This window comes from Temnothorax americanus, unplaced genomic scaffold, assembly GCF_048541705.1.
Source record: "Temnothorax americanus isolate GAGA-0224 unplaced genomic scaffold, ASM4854170v1 Scaffold34, whole genome shotgun sequence".
In the NCBI taxonomy this organism is placed as follows: Eukaryota; Metazoa; Arthropoda; class Insecta; order Hymenoptera; family Formicidae; genus Temnothorax; species Temnothorax americanus.
Window position 1 is genome coordinate 2,142,997 of NW_027509485.1, and position 23,593 is coordinate 2,166,589.

General features: G+C 41.6%; 1 protein-coding gene and 1 long non-coding RNA gene across 4 annotated transcripts in view; one reads left to right on the forward strand and one right to left on the reverse strand.

Moving 5' to 3' along the window:
* Nucleotides 1–23,593, forward strand: part of LOC143901497 (uncharacterized) — a 155,106-nt gene that overhangs the window by 129,954 nt on the left and 1,559 nt on the right. The window lies entirely within an intron of this gene.
* LOC143901496 (nephrin) overlaps nucleotides 1–23,593 on the reverse strand; it is a 146,375-nt gene that overhangs the window by 23,268 nt on the left and 99,514 nt on the right. For all 3 annotated transcript variants that reach the window (XM_077413864.1, XM_077413863.1, XM_077413862.1), the window contains 4 exons: nucleotides 13,238–13,364; nucleotides 9,651–9,862; nucleotides 8,792–9,109; nucleotides 1,459–1,610 (listed from right to left, as the gene is read on the reverse strand). In XM_077413864.1, coding sequence (XP_077269990.1) covers nucleotides 1,459–1,610; nucleotides 8,792–9,109; nucleotides 9,651–9,862; nucleotides 13,238–13,281 — 726 coding nt within the window. In that variant the 5' untranslated portion in view covers nucleotides 13,282–13,364. The remainder of the gene's footprint in view (nucleotides 1–1,458; nucleotides 1,611–8,791; nucleotides 9,110–9,650; nucleotides 9,863–13,237; nucleotides 13,365–23,593) is intronic.

The window sequence follows — 23,593 nt, forward strand, 5'->3', positions numbered from 1 at the left end:
ATCGATACAATATCGATCGGCGCGCGGAACATTCTCATGTAAAAAAAAAAAAAAAAAAAAAAAATTACATAACACGAATTCGTGGAATTAGCTTCTCTCGAAGCAAGAAAAACAGTTATATTTGAGACGTTTTAAAAATTTAACGCTCTCGGGTATAACTGAAACATTTCGTGCCACAGGCGATAGACGGGGGGAGGAGGGCATCTCGAAAATAGGAAAAGAAAGTTAAGTCTCGAAAGAGTTTATCAAGCGAAGATCCACTGGATCGTTCGCGAACTTCTGTACTCTTTCTGTCACTGCGAAAAGAGCGTCGAGGTATGTCGGGGATCGAGGCGACGGGATGAACGGACGAATAAAGGAGAAGAGGGAGGGGTGCGAGAAGTCGTCCACAAGAAAAACGAAATAACTGCATCGTCCTAACTTCTGGACGAATCGTCGTAAACTGCGGCAAGTTACGGGACGTCGATTTCAGGAATTTTCCCCCGAATTGTGCGATGCACTTCAGCAATGCTTTCCGCTAACCGTTTTCAGAACTTGACACGAATGCTCGCATCCACACAGATGGCGGAAGAGATAACATATAAAAAATATATATATATATATATATATATATATATATAAATACTCGACGCAACTTTTCTAAATTATAGTACTCGGGATATGAATCGTGAATGAACTACGCTCTTCCTAGAATGCGTGAGCAATTTTCCCGACTTTCTTCCTCAAGATCGAACTTTGATTCCGAAAATCACTTGTAAAATTATATGCATTTGAAGAGTACAGGGAAAGAACGATCAAAGTCCACTTTTTGTCAAAATCTGATCATGCAGCTATCTAATATTTTCATAATTCTTATCTGTTTTGATCAAAAACAGTTATAATTTATTGGAAATAAAAAAGAATCCGATGTACCATGCAGAAGAAAAACGATCATAATCCACGTGCTTGTGGGGAAGGACCATCAAAGTCCAACATACAATGTTATTTTGTTAAATAAACATTTTTCGGGTATGTGTGTCTGCGCAGCTATGTTAATCTAGTTAAAATATCATCTAGCAAATTTAATACGTGTAATGAAAAAGATAATTTTACATCGTAATAAAATAGCCTTATAGGAATCAAATTATCGCTTGAAATATCCTGCAAAGGGGGAATTGAAAGATTTACCGCGATACTTGAATTTAAGTAGTCACTCTCAATTTTACTCGCATTTTATAACAAGAGCATTATAAATTTACTTTCGTCACCAGAAAGTTACAGACTGAGTGTCGACATTTAACATCTTCAAATAAAGAGCCCGAGAGGGGAACTTTTTATTAAGTAGCCGAGAATGTTTGTTCTTCTTCCCGCATTTAAATGACCTCCTTCTTTAGAATGATGTCTATTTTCGTTTCGCTCTATATACGACACTTTTTTTTCACATACATAATTTACATGCAATATATATAGGGAACTTACGGTTTCAGTCGGCTTAATAATTGGCTTGTTTGCTTTCCACCAAGTAATCATTGCTTCTGGTCGTGAACCGCTCGTGCGACATTCCACGTTGTAATTTTTGTCGGCTGAAACTCTCGTTTCCTTCGTCAGGATTTGAACTATCAACGGTTTTACTGCAACAGTGAAAAAAATGTGGTTGTTTTCCTGTAATTACAGTAAACTATGGACCGGTTCATTTTTTAGGCATTTTTATTTGCGAAAAAAAGAGATGCCCCAATTTAATAAGCGAAAAAGCCTATATTTTTTTACGGAAAACAAGATGCAATTTGCATGTAACGTAGTTATGTACATTTACTATTCGTGGAGGTGTTTTGTCATTTAAAAAGGCAGATGTTTGCACATATAATATAATGTGTACCTTATAATATGAGAGATCCTATTGTATTTGCAACTTTCATTTCTCTCTCTCTCTCTCTCTCTCTCTCTCTCTCTCTCTCTCTCTCTGTTCATTTAAAAAAGATCCACGTTACAAAGATAAATAAAGTTACATCGTTAAGCATTATCTGTGCGTGTATAGCCAAGTTTCTGCTTGAAACTGGCGAATCTTAATTTAATCAACTTTATTCGGATCGCTACAGTTTCGAAGTTGCTCAGCGAGCGAAATCGTGAAAACGTTCCCGTTACATACAAAAACGATGGTGGTCAGTTTTGTACCAGGAAAAATCCGGGAATAAGATTAAACGGTCCGAAAAACGACGAAATCGGACTATCTAATTCCGAGAGAAACAGGGAAACATATTCGTAAAATCATTCCGAAATTTCGTCACCCGACAAACTGAATGAGCTTCGCGATGAGCAATGAAACAAATTAAAGAACGATGTGGACCGCGCTCAAAAATCGCGATTAAAATTTTGCCTTTTTCACATGGCGCAGTAATATATTTTAATTATTTAAATCGCAAATTCACGAGAGGATCGTACTGACTCCTAAAGTCCTCGATCATATAAGATTTTCAAAAAAAATAAGAGTATTATCTAAGACAGCAAGTTATTCTTGTCGCTCATCCTTTATCTTTTACATACTGAAATATGTGTAAAACCTTTTTTATTTTTGCTACAAAAAAATAAAATTTTCATTTTTTCTCTTTGTTCATTTAAAAAAAATGCACGTTACAAAGATAAATAAAGTTACATCGTATTTGTTTTTTTTATAATTAATTCATTAATTAATAAGTAATTAATTTTATAATTGTTACGATTATTTTAAGATCCTTTTGCGGGAATAATTGTGATATCTACTATATTTATTGAGATTGACGCGTAGCTCCAATAATATTGATAAATTTAAAATAATATAAAACAGACTGTAAGTATCTCAAAATATCAATGCAAAATTGTAATCGTATTTTTGTACGTGATCAATATTAGCCTCAGCGATATCAGTACCAATTCCAACAATACACAAATTAAAAAATACATTATTTGATTTGAAAATTTTACTTCTCTATATAAATATTATAGATGTTATGACTGCATAGATATAAAAACAACCCGAGACGTTACTTAAAAATTGACGAATAAATGAAGAAATAGTCTGATTGTGAGTGGTGTCTCGGCTGTTGATTATTATCATTACTATAGCGGAAATTTTAGTGGTTTGCTTACTAAATAAATCAATTTTTTATTCTATATAATGTCACAAATATAATGAATAACTATCATATTTATTAACAGGGAGATTTAGTTCCACAATTACAAAATTACAAGCTTATGGCTCAATACATGCATGTCTTGTCGTATGCTGCTTGTAGCGAATATTTGATATTCATGTCGATCGAAAGCGATCGAATTAGCCAATTCGTAATATATAACATTGATGTCATATGGACGTCCTCGTAAATTTCAACGCAAGGCTCATGCGTCGTCACGGCCAACCACTCATACAACTCCTAATTGCCATTAGTTGGTAGCCACTTCTCTGAAATTGGTTCCTCCGTTTCGCTCTGCGCTCTCGTCCTGATGCACGCATACACACACACACACACACACACACACACACACACACACACACACACACACACACACACACACACACACACACACACACACACACACACACACTTGCCTGTGTCTACGAATAAATTTGATGACCCTCATGCTAGTCTAGACATATATTTTCACTTATAGAAACTTTCATTCATTCGTATAATCAACTTCCGCGTCTATTGCACTCATCCAATAATCAGGAATCCACTTGATCAGCTTAATACCGCGAACGATAATACGATTTAGTGATGAAATCGCTTTGTTACGCACGTAATAAAGAATCGGTACGATCTATTTCAAGTAGATGTCTCGGGAGAGATTAGATTTTAATTAAAACATGTCGAGAGCGCGATTACGTTCGAGAGTAACTTAGTTTTGCGCAAGGTGGGTCTGAAATACGTATGAAGGTCCGATAGCGGTGGCACAGATTGTATCGACGGGAGCATCACTTGATGCGCCCGGCATCGCGTGTACGTCGATCGTGATCGCGCCTCACGGCGCCCGAGGAACGAGCAAAAAGGATTGTATCTATTTTCGACGTTCAATTAGAACAAAAGCACGCAAAGCCGGTGCGCAATTGCTTGGACGAGTAGCGATGTTTGATTCCTGCTACGATATCCGTGGAATCAACCCTTCGACATTGTGGTTCCATTGTCGTTCGTAATTCAGTGATCGCCGACAGCTTTGATAAATTACTCCACTCTATCGGTCGTGTTAGATATCGTGTTCGCACGCTTGGCTTTAGTGTTTTCCTGAAGCGGCTTGTTAACTTAACTCGTGACTATTTGCTCAAAAATTCAAGACAAAAGGGATATGTGCGATAAAAGTTGAACGAAATATCCCGAAGCCATAAAAGAAATCTTGAAGATTATATATATTTTTACGTTTAGTTAAATTTAAATGTTGCACTGAATTCAGCAGGTCAGTCAACCTCGCAACGTCACACGACACGAGAGTGTGCGTCGTTCTTTCTTCGCGCCTGCATATGGAATCTCTGGTTTTATCGTTAACCGTAACGCGCATTCATCAAGTTTTACTCGCGTATTATCGAGGCGCAGCAGCGGAGCGATGCCATTTGCGTACACCGGCGAACAAACGTCCGTGGAATTAACGCTCGCTGCGGGCCGAGCCTTAATGGTTTCACGCGTGTTTACCGTGGCGTTATCGTTTGTTCGAATAATTCCCTACGAGTCGACGCCCTCGGCTGGGGGAAGGGGGGGGCACTTATCAAACCCGGCGCTCTTCGCACCTTCCCATTTATTTCCAGACGGTTGAACGGCCACCTGCTCCGTCAGAAAGCACGGCGCGACTCTCGGCGCCAACCGAAATCAATGCAGGTATATTAAAGCTATCTAAGCCGAATTACCGGAACACACAAAATTTTATATGGAATTAATTTGCTAATTATTTGATATTTTTGCTTTTAAAAGTAATTTTTTTGCTCCAGCTATTATAAAGTTACGAAGGGTTGATAGCTTAAGATTAAAAATTTTAAAACTAAAAAATAACAAATAATTAGCAAATTAATTCCATATAAAATGTTTTGTGTTCTGATAATTTGGGTTATAGATAGCTTAATATAACTAATCAATGCCCCGAGAAATCGTCGACGACGATGAAAAGCGCATGGCCCTCGGTGAGTAGAAATCTCCCGGTCTTATCAGGGAACAAGGTCGAGATAGCTCCCTGATGAATGACGATGATGTTTCGCGCGTCATGGAAAAGCGCCGCGGCCCAGCTCGGGGGGGACGAGATTATTAATTATTATCAAGCGAACAGTTCCCGACGCGCATGACCGCGCACGAATAAACGTCGCGCGCGTGCGAAGGTGCGTGCTCGTGTGCGTGCGTGCGCCCGATGCACGCACGACCGGATACGAATTAGCGCAATTGCAATTGGTAAGTCTAGCGAGCCGTTTATCGCATTGATGTCGACTTTAATTTTTAACCGGTGGCACGAATTGCCAAGCGCTACGCAAAAAAAGTGTGCCCCGACTGTTTAAGTATTTTATCCTTGCAAAAAATTTATGAACAAAGCGCATTTGCATGCTATGCCACAGACACTCCGGACCACTCCGAAAGCTTTCGTCACGCCAGCCACGTCACGCACTTCGTGCCCACTTTTATTTTTCACCATTCTCGCCGATCGAATCTTGCTACAACAGCACACGATACTGTGCAGTGAAATGTCACGACATTACAAGAGCTTTAGTCCTTAATTTATCTGTTGTTACGTAATAAAATTTCAGATTAATTTTTTTTGTAATTAAAAAGTGATTACAAACTTTAGTCTTTAGAATGAGAGACGGGATCTGATTTCATCAATCTCACTCAATTGAGAGGAACTTCGAATGCGAAGAGTTAAATCTTGATGAAGGGGATAATTTATTGTTCAAAGGCGTTTAATAGGTCATTAAAATTTCAAAGTGATTCATGTGACAGCAATTAAGAATGAATTGATACGCATTTCGAACGGGGGAGCGTAGATACGCATGCTTATTATTATTTCTATCGAGCGGATTCGGCACGCATTGCAATGTATGAATTAATAGGCATCACCCGCGGGAATGTACGAAATTATTTGCATACAAGAGTATGCTCGCGTCTATTAGTCGCATATATACTGTCTGATTATTTATGCTTGATAGGATTAGTTGTTTGTGCGAACTGCGAACTACCCTCCTGCATAACTATCGAATGCAATTTCTTGGAACAAAAGCAAACATCAGACTAACTTGGTGGAACTGTATACAGAGATACAAAACATGTTTTTTATATGCAAGTCATAAAATATTGTGTTTGAAATAAGAATGATTGCTTGAAATAAGAAACTATTACTTTTGTTAAAAATAAGAAATTAGAATTTTGTTGGGAAGAGCAAGCACAGACTTCTTCGACAAATGTCGCATTTTTTAAAGCACTCTCACGTTTGGACAAACGCAAGGATGTAATTGATCACGTCAAGAACGTACTAGTCATCAAAGATTGTTCTAATAAAATTAGTACACGCCGAAAACGAGGGAGTAAGGTTTCGATTTTATAATTTTTCTTTATACTATTGTTAGTCGTGCTGTTAAATAGAGTTAGCGTGCGTCGCAACATGTATAGTGAATCGCCGAGTTAATCCGCGCGTCTCCCTTAACGTACGACGGTAAAGGTTGCCAGAGGCATGCGCGCCAGCGCGCGTGCAACGTGCGATCGCGGCGAGATCAATCGGCCCACGAATTAGCGCCTCTTGCAGCTCCGTCAAGCACTAATGCTTTTACGCGTGTTTACATTAACGTTATCGCCGCCGGTTCGAATAGTTTCTTCCAACCCTGCCGCGGCTCTTCGTTTCCCTTCTGTTTGGCACGACGTTACTGGGTCATTACGAGTCGAACACTCTCCAGCCGCCACTTACACACGATATCTTAGCGCGCCGCGCGTACCTTCTTACCTCGCCGTACCCACACGCACCCATCCCACGCGCGCGAGACACCCGTATACGGGACGATTAACGCGCCCACAGACGTGCACGCACACGCGTGCACGGCGTGGGCGTTCTTCGTCACGTCTATCGACCGACGACGCCGACACAACGGCTCGCCCGAACACGGACGCGCTGTCGCACGCCAAGTGCTCGCGTAGAAACACGGAATCGAAGCTGCGGACTCAGGAGGCACGCGATTCACTGATCCGTCTTGCGAGAGGCGTTACCGTTATCTTCATCGGCCAATCTCGTCCGAACGACTAATAGGTTCAGCACGTGAATACTTTGGCGGCCCGGCTATAGGACCACGTGAAAAGGCCTTCGGTGCTGCATGTACTTCTCTCTGTGACCGTTGGAGTGATTCGCCAACGGTGTGTACGATACGAGAGAGAGAGAGAGAGCTGCCTAAAACCACGCGGCCACGGAAGGGAAACGCTGATTTGCATTCGGTCTCCAATGCCGAACTATTCTCGCGAATTCGTTTCCTTAGACAACGTCAGATTCGATATAGATACGCCGTTTGGTATACGCTGCTGTATGAACATGAATATTACAGCTGGAGAGATTTCGTACGCGACAAACGAGGGTTGTCAGAATGAATTATAATCCACACGCTTACATTTGCGGCTAGGATCGCATTAATGCGTTAAGGGTCAGCGACTTCATTACAAAAGTGGCAACACTTGTCGCTCGGTAAAGAGAAACGAACGGCCATCCAGGAAGATATCCCTAGATAGGAAAATATGCGAAGCGTAGTTGAATGTTTTTTCTTTCGCAAAATACGCGCGTCAACTTGTCGGTAGTTCCATGTCTACCTCGACGCGCAAATGGAGAACTCTCGTAGCTCGTTATGCACGCGATAATTGCGTACTTACATTAATGATTACATGGAAGTACGTATGTGCAGCACTTTACGTCCACTGGGCACGTTTACGCTTAACGGCCGCGTTATACATAGCGAAATGTTAGAAAATGTAAACAATAATTTGTTCCACTGCAATATGATTATTGAAGATAAAAACGTTGCGCAAAAAACGATTATATAGGTTTACAATGATACGCGTATAAACGCGGTTTCGTAACTTTGATGCTACGTCATTCCAAAATATCGGTGTATTAGTTTAAAAAAGTAGCTTAGTAACAATGCTACCAAGTTTTATCTAAGATTTTTTTCGGCTCGGAGCAAATTGGACCGGCTATGGCGCCTGTTTGATAGACTGCGATTCCCGTAAAAACACGTTTAAGAAACCGCATTGCACGAGCATGCAACAGAGATTGACAAAGTAGGTCGCGTAAGTAGAACATTTTTTGATCGTCATTCAGTATGGGCGTACTAACGCCAATTACCCTAATGGTAATCGGAGATTCGTTTTAAGCATCCACCAGAAGGGGCCTTCATTTTTTTTCCGCGCGAAATGATCGACATGCTGACTCAGCGCTAATTCTCGCTTATAGCCTATTACTCGATGAAAAGCACTCTTTCGGCACTCTTCTATTTATGTAAGACATTATTTCGAATACGCTATTTACGCTAACGCAATCACCGACTTCGTGATGCTTGATCTAGATTACGCTGAATGGTATTTTTGTGCGGCGCGTCCATTAACTCATTTAATAGATGTCACTATAGTGTCATATATGAAAAGTAAATGTCGCTCACGTTATCATAACGTTATAAATTAGAATTACGACAACACGAGTAAATTTAAATGCCGGGCGAAATTGATTCATGGCTGTGAACTCGAGAAAACGAAAGATAGAACGAACATCGCAATGCAGTTTCGTCAAAATAGCACAAGAAATTATGGAAGGTATAGAATAAAGATCGTCAACGACTTACGATTCACATCGAGGATGAGCAATTTGGTTTGCGGTGGCACCAAGTTCGTATTGCTGGCCTGACAGATGAGTCTCGCCTTGAGGTGTTGTCGTCCAATTTTCGGATACGTCAAGTGGTTAACCGTTAACCCATCCCGGGTATCGTACTGATAGGACTCGTCTATCACGGTATTGTCGAGATACCACGTCAGCTTTGGGAGCGGCTTGCCACCACGAACCTCGCAAATCAGGTTCACGTCGCTCCCCTCGTTGTACCGCTTCTCGATGCCCAAAACGGTCCTCGTCGCCCCATCCGATATTACCGGCTTCGATGGAGGCACTGTGCGAACAGCATGCGTCGTTAGAATCCAGCGCGGACGCTAATCGATCGTTCGTCTAGCGAAACGACAGTCAGCGCGAGAGATGCGTATGCGGTCGATGCGGTGGAATCCGGCAGAACTTTGGCGTTGTAGCAGAATTAACTGTTATAATGGCCGCAAAACAGGTCGTAGTTACGAAGTATATTACCGCGGCAGCTCCCCAGTTTGCGAGGCAAACCGCGGCTTACGCCGAGATTAATTTATGCACTGGAAAGTACCGAGTTCGTAAGTCAACGCTCACGACGAGATGTATCGAGGAGCAAATGTATGTGTACCTAAATCAAACATGGCGCGAACTTTACGTATCGCGCGAAGAATCAAACGATTATATTTCGATAATTTAAATTACGTAAAAAGCGATCTCGGGGGCTCGAGATCGAAGGTGGTTCTTGCTTCGATACTTGACGCGACCTCCATTACCGCGCCTTGATCAAAAGGACCGACTTTAATTGTTGCGTGATCACTGGTTGATTGAGTTTCACCGGGATACAATGCGCTCACCTATAACGGTTAAGTTCATCCTTTGTTTCCGCGTCGGCGAGTTTCTGAAGTCCACCCGGCACCGGTAGGTCCCCTCATCGGTGCTCTCCAGCCGATCAATGCTGAGGTGAGCTGGATTCGTCGCCGTGACAAAAAAAGCTCTTGGTCCCAATGCCAAAGGCGACGACCAAAGGCGGGCGTTGCTGTACTGCCGGCGGCCGCGTACGTCAAAGCTACAACAATCGATTAGCTTCATCGTTTTTTCAGTTGTTATGAGATACGAGCGCATTATGAATGTATTACCGATACTCGATGTATTATTTTATCAATGCTTGATATTACGCGATATGGAATTTCAACGCTTTTCGCTAATAGGCATAAAATACTAGAACGATTCCGATGGAATACGTGTCCCGTAATAAGAGTCCAGATACCAGTTTATCGCTGATAATTGCCGTTTTGCTCGTTATATACATATACCAAAAACCAATTTAATTACATAATTTGCGATGTAATTGCACCATATTCACATCAATTGAGATGACATACTGGCGTCGTTATTAAAACCTTGTTGTGATTGAATTAATTACAGGATAACTAATGAACGTATGTTCCCGGGTACTTTGTGATCGAATACCTATATAATATCGCTTCAAGACTTTCTCGTCGATTATGATCTCACCGATTAAATATTTTTAACTAAATACCTCTAATTATCTCCAAATTGAATATCTCTAATCGATAAAATAATCAACACAATTTGTACTACATATTGCAAGTTTATAATTCACCTTACATTATATTAAATATTTATGACATGTAAAAACGAAATTCCTGTTGCCATTTTCTTATCTCATTATATAACACAAAAGCTTTGGAAACGGGCGTAAATTTAATGTGTGAACTCGGATAGACTAAAAGATTAAAGTCGGAACATTATGTTCGTCGTTCGTTATGCTCGACGTCGAGACTCACGCCTGCATGTGACCCTACCGTCGCACAGAGCAGCTTCGCTGAAGAATCGTTTGCGGAACTACGATTCAGGACTGGCGATTGGACAGGCGTGTCTATATACGGAGTCGCATGGGAGCCGTTCTCCCAGTGCAGCGTGATTGCATATTAAGCATTTGCGGTGAGCAAGAACAGGAGCAAAGGGAGACGGATTAGAGGGACGGTCGCGGGATGTATAAGAGACCTACTCCGCGTGGGACAGAAAGAAAAGAGGTATCTCGTGGGAAGAGGGGGTGGGGAGGGCAGGGGGGAAGGGAATACCAGGCGTAGAACCCTCCACGGCTTCTCGTGAGCGACTAAAAGTTAAATTGCGTTCCGCGACTGCACGGGAGTTCGAATTTTCGCTCGTGACTGAATAGTCCCAAAGCTATCCCACCCTCACGCTCGCTTCCGCGGCATTGACGTTGAAATACGATTTAATTCTTCCACTTCGCACTTCCAGTGGACGAGGAGGGCGCTTCCGTGACGCGCCACCGACGCTGCCCGCCCGTCGTCTCGTTGTCGTATAGACAGGGCGCGATGGAAGGAGGGCAGACCTCGGAGGAGAGGTCGGGCACACGTTCCACGGAGGGCTGTCGCCCGGCAGTCCCGGCACGGGAACGACTCCGCGGATATAACACGTTCGACCGACTTTTCTCGCGCGCGATAACCCTGAAAAGCGATTTTCCCATATCGGTCTTCTAACTTCAACCCCGGCGTTTTCATTGACGGCGGAACGACTCTCAAGATCGATCGGTCGCCTGCCTATACTCACCCGACTCGTCGATCACGACCCGAGAGGCTGATTCGTCGAGACTTTCCGGAAAGGCATAGCCTCCAGCCGTTTCTTCGTTATCTCGAGAGATTGCGCAGCGTAGATGAACTTGTGTAGCTTTTTTTTTATAGCTCGCGAGAAATCTATTCGTAAATGAGTAGCGCGCGTCATATTGAATTACCGAGCGCAGTAAATGAGTTAATGTTCGACAAACGTTTGTAGATTTCGTGTAGAAAATTAATTTCGTTTATTTCCATTCTCGTATTATATCATAACTTAATCTTTATTAAAATAATATAAACTTTGAACGGCTTATTACACGATGATATCTTGAACAATACTTGAGATGCGAGCAAACGCGTCTTTCATCGTTTTCTATTTAGCTACTACTCTCTGCTAGGGCAAGCACTCGTTAAAAAATCGATCACTTTCGAGTCTCGCGCAAGAAAAGGACTTCACCAGGTCGCTTCGGTGGATCTAAGTGTCTTGAAACTTTCCTGAGAGAAAACGTAGAATGGAATTGAGTGGATTCGATTTTGCGAAGTGTTATCTATTAAGGTAAAATGCGGAGACCGCCCGAGAGATTGTAAATATTACCGATCGTTTTGTTCGATCAAGACGCTGAGTGTTCGATATTACAGAGTAATATTGAAACTCAAAGATCTGAATCCACGATTCGCGAACAAATATTCATATCATGAAGAATGCAGTCAATCGTTTAAGCCCCCTCTGCTTTTCCATTCTCTAAGTAAATAAAAAACTAGATGACCTTCGTACCAATGTAGATAACCGAGGGAAAAGATTCAATCGTCTTCAAGGATTATGAAGGTTTCGTTGAATCAATAAAATTAACCAAAGAAAGAGAGAGAAAAGAACTCCCTCTTCCTCTTCTGCTTGAATAAGTTACAGCGCGAGAAAATCTTGATGATACGATATGCACGTCACATGAGTTACTCCTGTCACGCACGAAGCATTGAATACATGCGCGAGGAGGAATATACTTAGAAAAGAGCTATGCGCGATCATGCCCGCGTAGCCTCGCAGTTTCCTTTCCTTAACTGTCTGGCGTACCTACGATAAGCGGGCACGATGTCATGCAATAAATATTTTACTGCGAGAGGTCCCGTGAAGAGAAGGGCCGACACGTTAGGGTACGTTACCGAGGCCAAGGGAGAGACGTTTTAGTACCGGCGCGGGCGGCCGCCTTTAAATTTAAAGTTTCTCGTCCTGGCGAGGATTAAACTGACTTTACAACAAGCGACGACCTGCACCCCCCTCGCGCACCAAGCGCCAGCTCCGGCATCTCTGGCATCGCTTCGCATACACTTTCCGCCGCCCTTCTACCTCGAGAGACGATGCATCGCCATCCTCCAAGCACATATCTTACACCTTATTACATTTCTTAAATATGACCCACCGGATACTAACGTCGGTCCGCTCCGGCCGCGGCACTTCTACCCCGACGACTCGACGGTGTGCCGACCATTCTATATGCAAAATTTCACGGGCCGCAAAAGCGAAACGGCGACCCGAGTACCGAATGAACTTCGTTGTAGAAAATAACGCGATGAATTTCCGGACCTAAGTACTTGAACTTATTCCTTTTTGATTTTTCCGAGGAGATACGCTTTATAGATGATATGGATAACTCTTCCTTCGCGAGAAGTTTCTTTCAGTGCATTTGGCTCTAGCACATTGAGACCTTATAATGAAGATGGAAAGTATTTTTGTATGCAAATAAAAAATAACTTTTTTTGTGATGCAAGCAAATGTGAATTTAAGGACATCGAGATTTGAAAGCAATTAGTGATTTTTAGTTTATGGATATGCAGAAATATTTTACCTGTAAATCGGCTCGCTTCTGCCTTCCTTGTACCAAAGCACCATGTTGATTTCGTCGTTATTGGAACGAATGTCGCAAGGTAGCTGCACCTTGTTTCCGATGACACCGTCAATGGCAATGATCGGTACTGCAACAAAGAAAAAGATACGTTGAAATATATAAATTATCTTTTACCATTGAATATAAATGTAACCTTTTTTAAATGTTTTGAGAATACATTTGTTATTCCAATTGGATCAAATATAGGTTCTTTACCGTCATAAAAATTCAAAGTGTTAAACGCCACAGTTAAACAAATTATTGGAAAAAAAAAACAGTTTTGCTGAAGTATTTAAAAGTTTAGCTAGATACAGATCTGAAAATAATTTTATTGCACCGTTAAATAATTATATAGAACGCTCAAACTGATTGCTAAAATATCAAAACTTTTTAAAGCATTATCATCATACTTGAGCGACCTACTATAATTATTTTGATGGCGCAACAAAATTATTTTCAGATCTGTATCTAGCTAAAATTTTAGATACTTCAGCAAAACCGTTCGTTCCGCGAACCCGTGCAAAAAATTCAGCCAGAAATTGTATTCGATGTATCGACAAAAATGTTATAAATTTCACGATTGTTCCTCTTTTCTGACGACAGAGAATAATGACCTGCTTAATCCTCAAAAACGCAGAAGCAGCTAACTACAATCAATCTTTAAGCTTTTAACAAGGTATCTGTAACACGAAATATTGTTACGGTAGGTAAAACGTTGGTGTAATGCGGTTTTCATAGACAAGAAAACACCGGGATTAGATCTCATTACACGAAAATCTAGCGGTGATGTACACGCTGACGGTTAAAGGCGAGCTCGTATCCGAGCTTAAGTCCCGCCATTCTCGTCAGTGATGGGATAGACAGTGGTTAACGGTGGTTTGATGTCGCTACGGTTTTTGTCTGCTCGATTAGATTTACATGTAGATGGAGATATCGCGTTTTAATGAGCTGACTCCCTTCCTAGCCCCCTCCTCTCGCTCTCTTTCTCTCTCTTCCTTTCCTGACAGTGACACTGAAGCTATCTTTCCGCGACGGCGCGTTCCCTGACGTCTCATCGGACTTCTCGATCGCTTCTCGAGAAGAAGCGTCGTGCCTCAGGAGCGATCGTTCCCAGGGATCCCATCGATCACCACGCTAGTATTTCGTCGCTCGACGTCTGATCGCAACAGGGTCGGCCAATCTCAAAGTCCACGGATTTCCGTCCTAAACTATAAAGCGCCGACACTTCCACGGAGAAGTGAACGGGGAAAAGGGTCGAGAGTGGCCAGGAAAACGGATCGCTGGTCCGAACGGTGACATGTTCCAAGGGAGCGCGCGCGCGTGCGCAGGCCAGTGTGTTCATTCCGAAATCCGCGAAGATATTGCGTGAACGTGCGAAGTGTTTGCCGAAGGATCCAGAGCAATCGTGCTGAACGCTCTGAATTTGAAATTAGAATATCAGCCGACTTTCGGCAGAGCGATGGGTGGGTCGATATGAGAGACGCGATAAGCAAACATATAACTGAGCGCAGTCGCCCTTTCTGCCTTGCGCTTATCCTGATTCTTGCTAGTATAATAAAGTACTTTCGTGTATATATTAACAAACGGCAATATGATCTTACACAGTAAAAAATTTAATGTCAATGAAAGTCCACTCTAAATTTTGTGTTAAAATAACTCATTCATCGTGCTACTTGTTGACATTTAGAAATGTTATATCGACATATTTTTTACAATGTATGTTTACAATAATGTAAAAATAACTTGTAAAAAATGTTGATATAACATTTCTAAATGTCAACAAGTAACACAATGAATGAGTTATATTAACACAAAATTTAGAGTGAACTTTCATTGACATTTGGTACACAAAATTTTTTACTGTGTAAGATCTTAAGCCCGTTATTCTTCATAACGTTAATACGTTAATATATTACATATACTATATATACACACACGTATATGTATTGTAATATGTTATTAACTTTATTAAATAAATGTTAAACAAGTATATTTTCAATTTTTTCTAACTTCTTACTAATTTTGTATTTTGATAATATAAATAATGTATCAAAAATATAAGAATTTTAATAGATCCATTTATCTTGATTATCGCCAGCAATGCGCTTAACGTAATAGGACCTAATATGTTCGTTCAACAACGTGACATTTAAAAATCGTGCGCGATTGCGTTTCGCACAATTAAGATATCTTCTCGTTATGTAAAACGATTCTACGGATCGTAAAACGGACACATTCTTCCGATTCTCATTTAATCCCGAGAAAAGTTTCGAAACGGCTTCCGGAAGGAAACTCGAGGAAGCTCCGCACAACTTGCGGAACGTCCGCGGGCGTGACAAGCGCCGCACGCGAAACAATTTCATTTATCACAAGAAAAATAGCGGTTTAACTTCACGAGTGGGCGTATCATACATTTTCCGCGAGTTCGTGGGGGACAAGAGACGAAGGGCGAGAGCGAGGCGATGGAAAATGGAAGACAAGGGCGGGTGCGTCGTTTCTTCTTTGTCGTACGTCGTAACCGACGACGAGGAGAGAGCACGACCGCGAGTGTATTAGCGTGGATGACATCCCCGACGCTAGGTCGTCGCGGTCCCAATAGTAGGTACAGTTTATTGTGCTCTCTGCCGGCACTTAGAGTAAATACAGGAAGACAATTGTCAGTGCGTCAATGCAACGCTTCGGGCCGCTTCGCGCCACGGCCGGGATGAAACATGCGGTTCCGAATGTACGTTGTTGACGCTAAAAATTTGCATCGCGGATGAGGCTACCGATACGGCGTGGCACGAGAGCCACAGGCGGGAAAATTATTACCAGACTAATTGGTAGACCCGCAGCGGAAATTGCCCGTAGCACGGATAACCGTGGTTGCTGCCGCATTAAAGTTCGCAACGCCGCGCCGTCACTCGCTGGAATACACGATTGCCTCGTAAAGATAATTCCGAATGTTTTCCCGCTGCGTTCGATCGATGAACCGCGCTCGTTGAATCTATAATACGTAATGTCTATTTTTCGCGAGAGGAACGCGAACGATATCTATCGACGCGCGATCTCTCGCACTCGCTGTAAAAATCATTATTATGAGTAACGGGCATCCTTTTCATCTTGACGCATACTTAACGACAGCTCCGACGTCGGTTGATGGAACGACGCCGTTTCTTCACTCCGTGTTGCTCACTGAATGGATATACTCGAGTCATGTCATAATGAATCCTAAACGCCCACGTCGTTCCCGGTAGAGATCGTTAGAGGGAATCGTAGAGTTAATAAATAATCCTTCTACGTGGAAAACGAATCCATCAACGGTTACTCTCGTTAACTACACGATTGGAGGCAACATCAAACGTATACGCAAGTGCACGCCCTCTGAGTCTGGCCTTCCTTTACACCGAGCGGGGAAACCATAAATAAGTAATCTTCCCGTTTCCACGAATGTGCGGGAGGGCCCTGAATCTCGAAGATGATCGCCTTGGGTGAACGCGCGCGCAGGATGCCACGTTTATTTTCCTTTTTATTGACGACGTAAATTTAACGGATTTTATTTTTTTTTCCTCTTCTCTGATCTCTATTTTCCTCCTTCGCGGTTCCGCTCGCCATCAGGAAATGAAATACAACGTTATTTCAAGCGGCGGAGCGTATGCGGCTATTTTTTCCTCAGCTGATAGCCGCCAATATGTTATCAAACGATGAGAGATTCTGAAAAGCTATGTGTTCAAAGGTCAAAATTCATAAACGCGAAAAATAGCCGATGCAGTAAACATAATATCGATTATTGCATGCATCCAATGATATTTTTAAAAAGTTGAAAATAAAATCTATAAGTGGCATTAAAACATTCAAATTAACAAAGTAAGAAAAGAGCAAAGTTCTCAATCCAGATATACAAAAATTTGTCGGTAAAATTTAAGAACACCCTTCATAATTGACCGAATTACGACGACGACTCGTACCGAATAACGAAACCATTCGAGATTTAAGCTGTATAAATAGCCAACTCGGTTAACTAATCGGTTAGCTGATAGAATGTGAGATGTTTGTTATTCCTTTTCTTTCTTTTAGTACTATTAATCAAGCGATAAAACGAACATTATCGTAGACGTGTGCTTTAAAATTACAGCTCTATACGATTATTGCAGAAATAGGAATGATGCCCGGGGCAACTCTCTCGACAAAGCAATCTTTCAAACGGTTTAATGTTAATTACGTATTACGTGAACGTTGTTCATTCGTATAATATGAATGTGAACGGTAATTCTTTGATATATTGACTTCATAAGGAAGCTCCGAAGAAAATAACTCGTACGAGACGTCAAGGCGTTTGTAAAATGATAAAACAGTTTTTTTCGTTTGTATTCTCAAAGGCACACACGAGGCATATGGGCATAATTTACATAAACATGGTCGAATGCCTTAATGGAGGAGCATACGGAGTTTGATTATATATTAAACATGCCCATGTTTTCAACAATAATAGGTCTCGAGTGTAGAGATACTCGGAGCTAAATAGATGATGACGAAAAGGACTTTCGACCGGTGTGGGCCGTATGGCACGCGTAGAAAATACATTTAAGACGTTCGATAAAGCGCAGACGCTGAAATCGTTTGTCATATTCGTAACTGACATGTAGGTGATTCGAGTGCTGCAATTTACATCAAGATGTGATTGGTCATATATCTACGGTGGCGAGAGCACTTTGGTTTAATTATTTCCTCGCAAATAGAATCACGATTGATACATATAAAGCGTTTAGACATGCCAATAAGTTGGTTTCTTAATTAAGTCTCCTGCTGGATTATCAAGAAAAACGCGAATATGACGAAACTCCGCAAGTTATTGCAATAATAAGGAATCCTCTAATCAACTGTTCGGCGAAGTTTGGAAACAAGAACAGTCGTTACTGCAACACTAGCGGGACGACAAAGTATTCGATGAGGGAGAATAATTCATAATTTTATATAATCCCGCGCTGCAGGTATACTATGTGCGAAGCTTCGATTTTTTTAAGTAGACCGTCTGCTCCGAGTGAAGTACGTGCAGCGGTTATCGTGTACGGGTAGGAAATGCTATTCAAGTCGACAGTGCGACGAGGTAAGAATCGATAGAGTCTGTCGCTTGCCTAATAAACTTAGATAAATCATCATGTCCCCGAAAGATAATCAAAAACTATTCACCGGCGAAGTATACAGGTCGGCGTCGAATCGAGTTTATTTATCAATCGCGTGCTTAATCTCTACTAATTACCATAGCCATTACGCCGTGACTTTTGCTAACTACAACTTTTGCCACCTGACTACCGCAGCACTGAAAAAAATTATTGCACACCTTATAGCATCAATCTATTTCAACCGCTCCGTTCTAGCAGCTTTATTTCAATTATTCATGATTCCACATAATTGTCCATTACAAATAGCTGTAACATTTGCATGATTTAAATTTACATTTGTATGATTTTAACGTAAAACAAAAATAAAATTTTTTAAATTCAAATCGTGGTCAGAATCTGTAAGAGTTCTTATGATTCGTAATTATGAGTTTGTCATTAAGTAATTTGTTTTCGGACAGTATTTTATTAGCATGAGGCTCTCTCTCTTTATTTTGTAGTACTAATGAATTGTTACATTATTCTTCTTATTTCAGGCATTATCCAATCGATTATTACTATTTTTAAGTATTCCGCTTGTTGCTCTCGCAATAATTTATGTATATCGTTTGTCATCAATTTGTCTAGCTAAGCAAAACCGATTTGCAAGGCGTCGAAACAACAAATTATATATTAGCAACCGGCTAAAGCCGACGATAATCTACTTATGTATTCCTTTCGAAAAATAAATTTAGCTCGATCAGCTTTTAGATAGTCGCATGAATCTTCCCGATATCATTATTTATAAAAGTATTCGATATTGGCACAACATGTAAATATATCATGCAATAAAATTAATTTCTAAAAGTAAAAAAAATAAACTCAAAACACGGAGAGAGCGATACAGCTGACACTATGAAAAATATGCTCTTGTTATGAAAATATCTTGTCTTTAAGTATTTGTGCGATCATGGAAATCTTAGTTTGAGTTCTAAAGAATTTAATTTAGTTTATACATATATATCCGGTGTTGAGATGATATCTGATATCTCTTGTTACATTCATCATGCTACATTACATGCTATCGTTTGAAAAACAGAGTGAATTATTAAATCACATAAATGGCGTGGTATTGCAGAGAGAAGTACGCCGCGTAAAGGTATCCGAGTCCCCGTTTTATAGGATAATAAATGGCGCAATATATATATATATATATATATATATATATATATATAAAAACGCGAATAAGCTGTTTGCAGCGCGGACGTTATGACTCGATGGGCGAAATGGATGTGCAAACAAAGAAGTTCCATTTTCGCCGTTCACGCGCGAATCTTCTTCGCGCGAATATGTAGATCATCGTAAAAATTCATGGCGCTAAAAAGCGCTTTTGCCCGTTCCCGTATTTACGCAGAACGTATTTTAAAAATCATTGTAAACAGAGCCCACCCCCCTCCCCACGGCGCATTCGGTCGCAGCAAGAAATCTTGAATTTTCCTCGTAGAGTGCGGGATGCTTTAAACTCCTCTTTACGACACTCTATAGTCGCATCACGATCCTTGCGTCTGTTTCCTCCGCGAATAACAGCTTTCGCATAGAACAGAACAGTTCTGTAGCGGGGCTTTACAGTTCTCGAGTTCCGCCGGAGACATTAATCTCTCTCTTATGAGTTACGGGGGTATACATATTATACACTTATATATATATATATATATATATATATATATATATATATACACACACACACTATATACATATATATGTACGTACATATATGTGCACACGTAAGATACAAGAAGCTCACAATCGGTGTTGCAATCCTTAAAAATAGTATCAATAAAATAATAAAATGGAAAAGATAATAAAACTTAATTATCATTATACACAAAAGCGATAAAAATTGTCGAGCTTTTATCGCTCGTATATTTTGTATTATATCTTACTTGTCGTATCAGGGTCCTGTTATCGCAATATTATATATACTGTGAGAAATATCGTATAAATATAAGTCATGGTACTTTTTATTTCTAGCCTTCTGCTATTCTGGTAAACTCTGCATTTTACAATAAGCTATAAGTGAGTTATATTCGTCTGATAATCTATTGATTTAATACGTTACATAATGTTATACATACATTGTATAGATAATTCTAAAACGAAACACAACGATTTTTTCCCTGTCTTTTACGTTCTCCTTTCGTGCTAAACTTGGTTTTTTTACGACTGACAGCCTTCACACGACATAGCACCGCGATATAATTTTATGGTCCTCCATAGTGGCACTAAGTAGCGAAAAAAAAATAATCTCTCGATCGTGGGAGTAATGACTTGCATGTCGGTCAACCTGGTTCTACTTTGGCCGGGCGATTATGGACGTCGTGCATTAAAGTCAAGTACTGGCATATCGCAACCAGGCACTCTTTGAAATATCGGATATCGGATACCGAAATATTTCCCACGAAAGCGTGACTTTGCAAGATCTATAATCACAGGATCGGTGAGGTATGTGAATTATGTTGCTTCCATTGCGCACAAAAGCTGCAATGTTTCGGCCCGATTCGTCGTTACAAGGTTCTCCTTTTTCTTAGTGTACTTTTACGATGAAGATATATACGCAAGTGAGAATAAAGAAACGCGACTGCGACGTTAAGTAGTGGAAAACGAGCAAGATCTGAGAATAAATAACGGGTCTCGGTACGCTTATTTCATTATTCCACGCGGTATTCGTAGTTACACACTATTCTTTAACACAAACGCGCGGGATTATAATTTACAATCGTGATATCGGGCCAGCTGCTCCTACGATCAAGGAGCAAGAGAGAAATAAACAGCCTCCCTGTGCGATCTCAATTATCGCGCGGCGCTGTACCTTTCTTGGATGGCAGATCATTTGCCAGGGTCTAATGTCGGGTCTCGCTCGGTTCCCACCTCATGATTTATAGATTACTAAATAATCGTCGTCACATACTCACGCAATTGCGATGACGCGACGGTGGTAGTGCTCGGCGGATCGCGGGAATTGCAGTCATCGATGCGAATATACGATCAAAGAACGCGCGTATGTATAATGTATACGCATGCGTCTCCGCGTGCGTGGCCTCACACAGTCCACCTCCTTGTCCCTCCTCCCCCCTCGATCGGTGCCGACGGAGAAAAATAAACACAAACTGCGTCGGGCGCAATTACCGCAACCGCATCGAGCATCCCGCAATTATCGGGAGTCTCGATGCTCGTTACGCGAAGCGGGAAAAGGTGAAATCACTTTGTTGGCTGCGGCGACGGCGAAGTTGTAGGTAATAATCATCGATCGCGCGGGGAGAGGAAGCGCGAAAAAGTATACACCGAAAGAACGATCGATCCGCGAGAGAACCTTGCAACGGCTGATTCTGCAGCTTCTCACGTATGAAAAATTTCGTTCAATGAATCGCCAATCGTTGCAGTAATTACACGCAATGAAACTGTCCCAATTATGTGCGAGATTTTCATTTAATCAAATACATCCATGCAAACGCGAAAGTCGATAATTACATAAGCACGAGGCGATGTAGCGCCGGTATGAATTCATAAAGCATTACATGAAATGTAAAGAGAGATAGATAGATAAAGAAAGAGAAAAAAATTTTATTCCATACAAAAATTGATACAGCAAAATAAAACTACGCGGAATGTCGGAATCGCGATATAAATTACGACGTACGTTATGTTTGTTTACGGATAAAAACGCGAACGTCGCGGCGCCGAGGTGCTCTAGAGAAATCATCGCGATGCGAGATGTATTATGCAGCAACAACGGAGTTTCAAATTGGTTACCTCGCGGATGAAATAGACTGTGCGAATAAAATTCCATGATTCGCGCACTGCGACTCGATACGACGTTACCGGGCTGTTGTAAGTCGAAACCTAACCGCACGCGGACGAGCGCGCGGCGCGGCGCCCGTTTCGTTCGAGAAAATGAAAAGACGGGGTGAGAGTAGAGAACGGAGTTCGTCGGAGGCGCGCCAGTTTTAGGCGCCCATTTAAAATTACGGCGAAAACGCGCGCCGTGCCCCAGTGCTTTCCAATTTTCGCGCGGAGCACAAGAACGTGCTAAACGACCGTGGCGCGGAGTTCTATCGACTGCGGCAGCGCACCATCCCCGTACTCGCCCCCATAATCCTTTCTCCTGTTTCTATTTTTCCCAGACACTGAGTATGTGCCGCCGAGCGTGAAAGCCGTGTGCGGAATAGCATTTGGTGTCTACCCTCGCAGGTTTTAACGGGCAGTCCCGTATGCCAGACGCGTGCCAAGTTACCCTGCTCTCTTCTTCTCGCGTCATTCTCATCCTCCATATATATACGAATGTATGTGCCGTGTCTCTGTATGTGGTATGTATGTGTGCATCTGACCCTCGAGAGGAAGAACCCGCGGAAACAGCTCCTATTTTCGCTCCGCACACATCTCTCTCTTCGTGCCACCGCATCTCGCCACCCTTCCCGTCCTCAAACGCGGAGGATATCTCGCCTCCAGCAGCATCCGCGGCCACTTTCGTACTCGGCGCCATGTGCGTTCGTCCGCCCCTCCTCCTTTTCTTTATTTTCCTCGTCTGCACGACGTCTGGTCCCACCTCTGCCGATACTGTCTGCCGTTTCTTCCTGCGGTTCTTCCATTCGCGAATCCGACAATATCCCTACAATACGGGACATCGGACACCGCGCGGGATCTCGTTGCAGCCAGAACTCCCGGAGTTTTCAGGAGATGCGGTCGAGTCGTACTCTCTCGTCTCCGAATATAATGCTTCTCACGTTATCTCGCGCGTGGCTCTACATAATGCATTTCATCGCATCAGAGGTAGAATCGTTCTTTCGCCAGCTACGATAATGCGCTTCATTTACGTGATACTTTTTAATCCGATTAACTCATACATGCAGAGAGACTCAATTGGCCAGTCTGCATGATTTACAGTGACTCACGAAACTAATCTAAATGTTTTGTACTGCACGACAATTATCCACGATTAACTGACTCGAAGAAGATAATCGACAACGGCTTTTCAGTATCAATTGACGTAACATATAAACAAACAAATATCTACAATCTCTTGTTATAAATATTTTTATAAATATTCAAAAGAAATTCGTAATAGGGGTACAATTTGATTAATCAATTTCATGAATTACTATATCTAATTAGAATAAAAAAGTATTATAGTAAAATATGTAATGTTATATTACACGTTATTTTTTCACAAGATAGAAACATA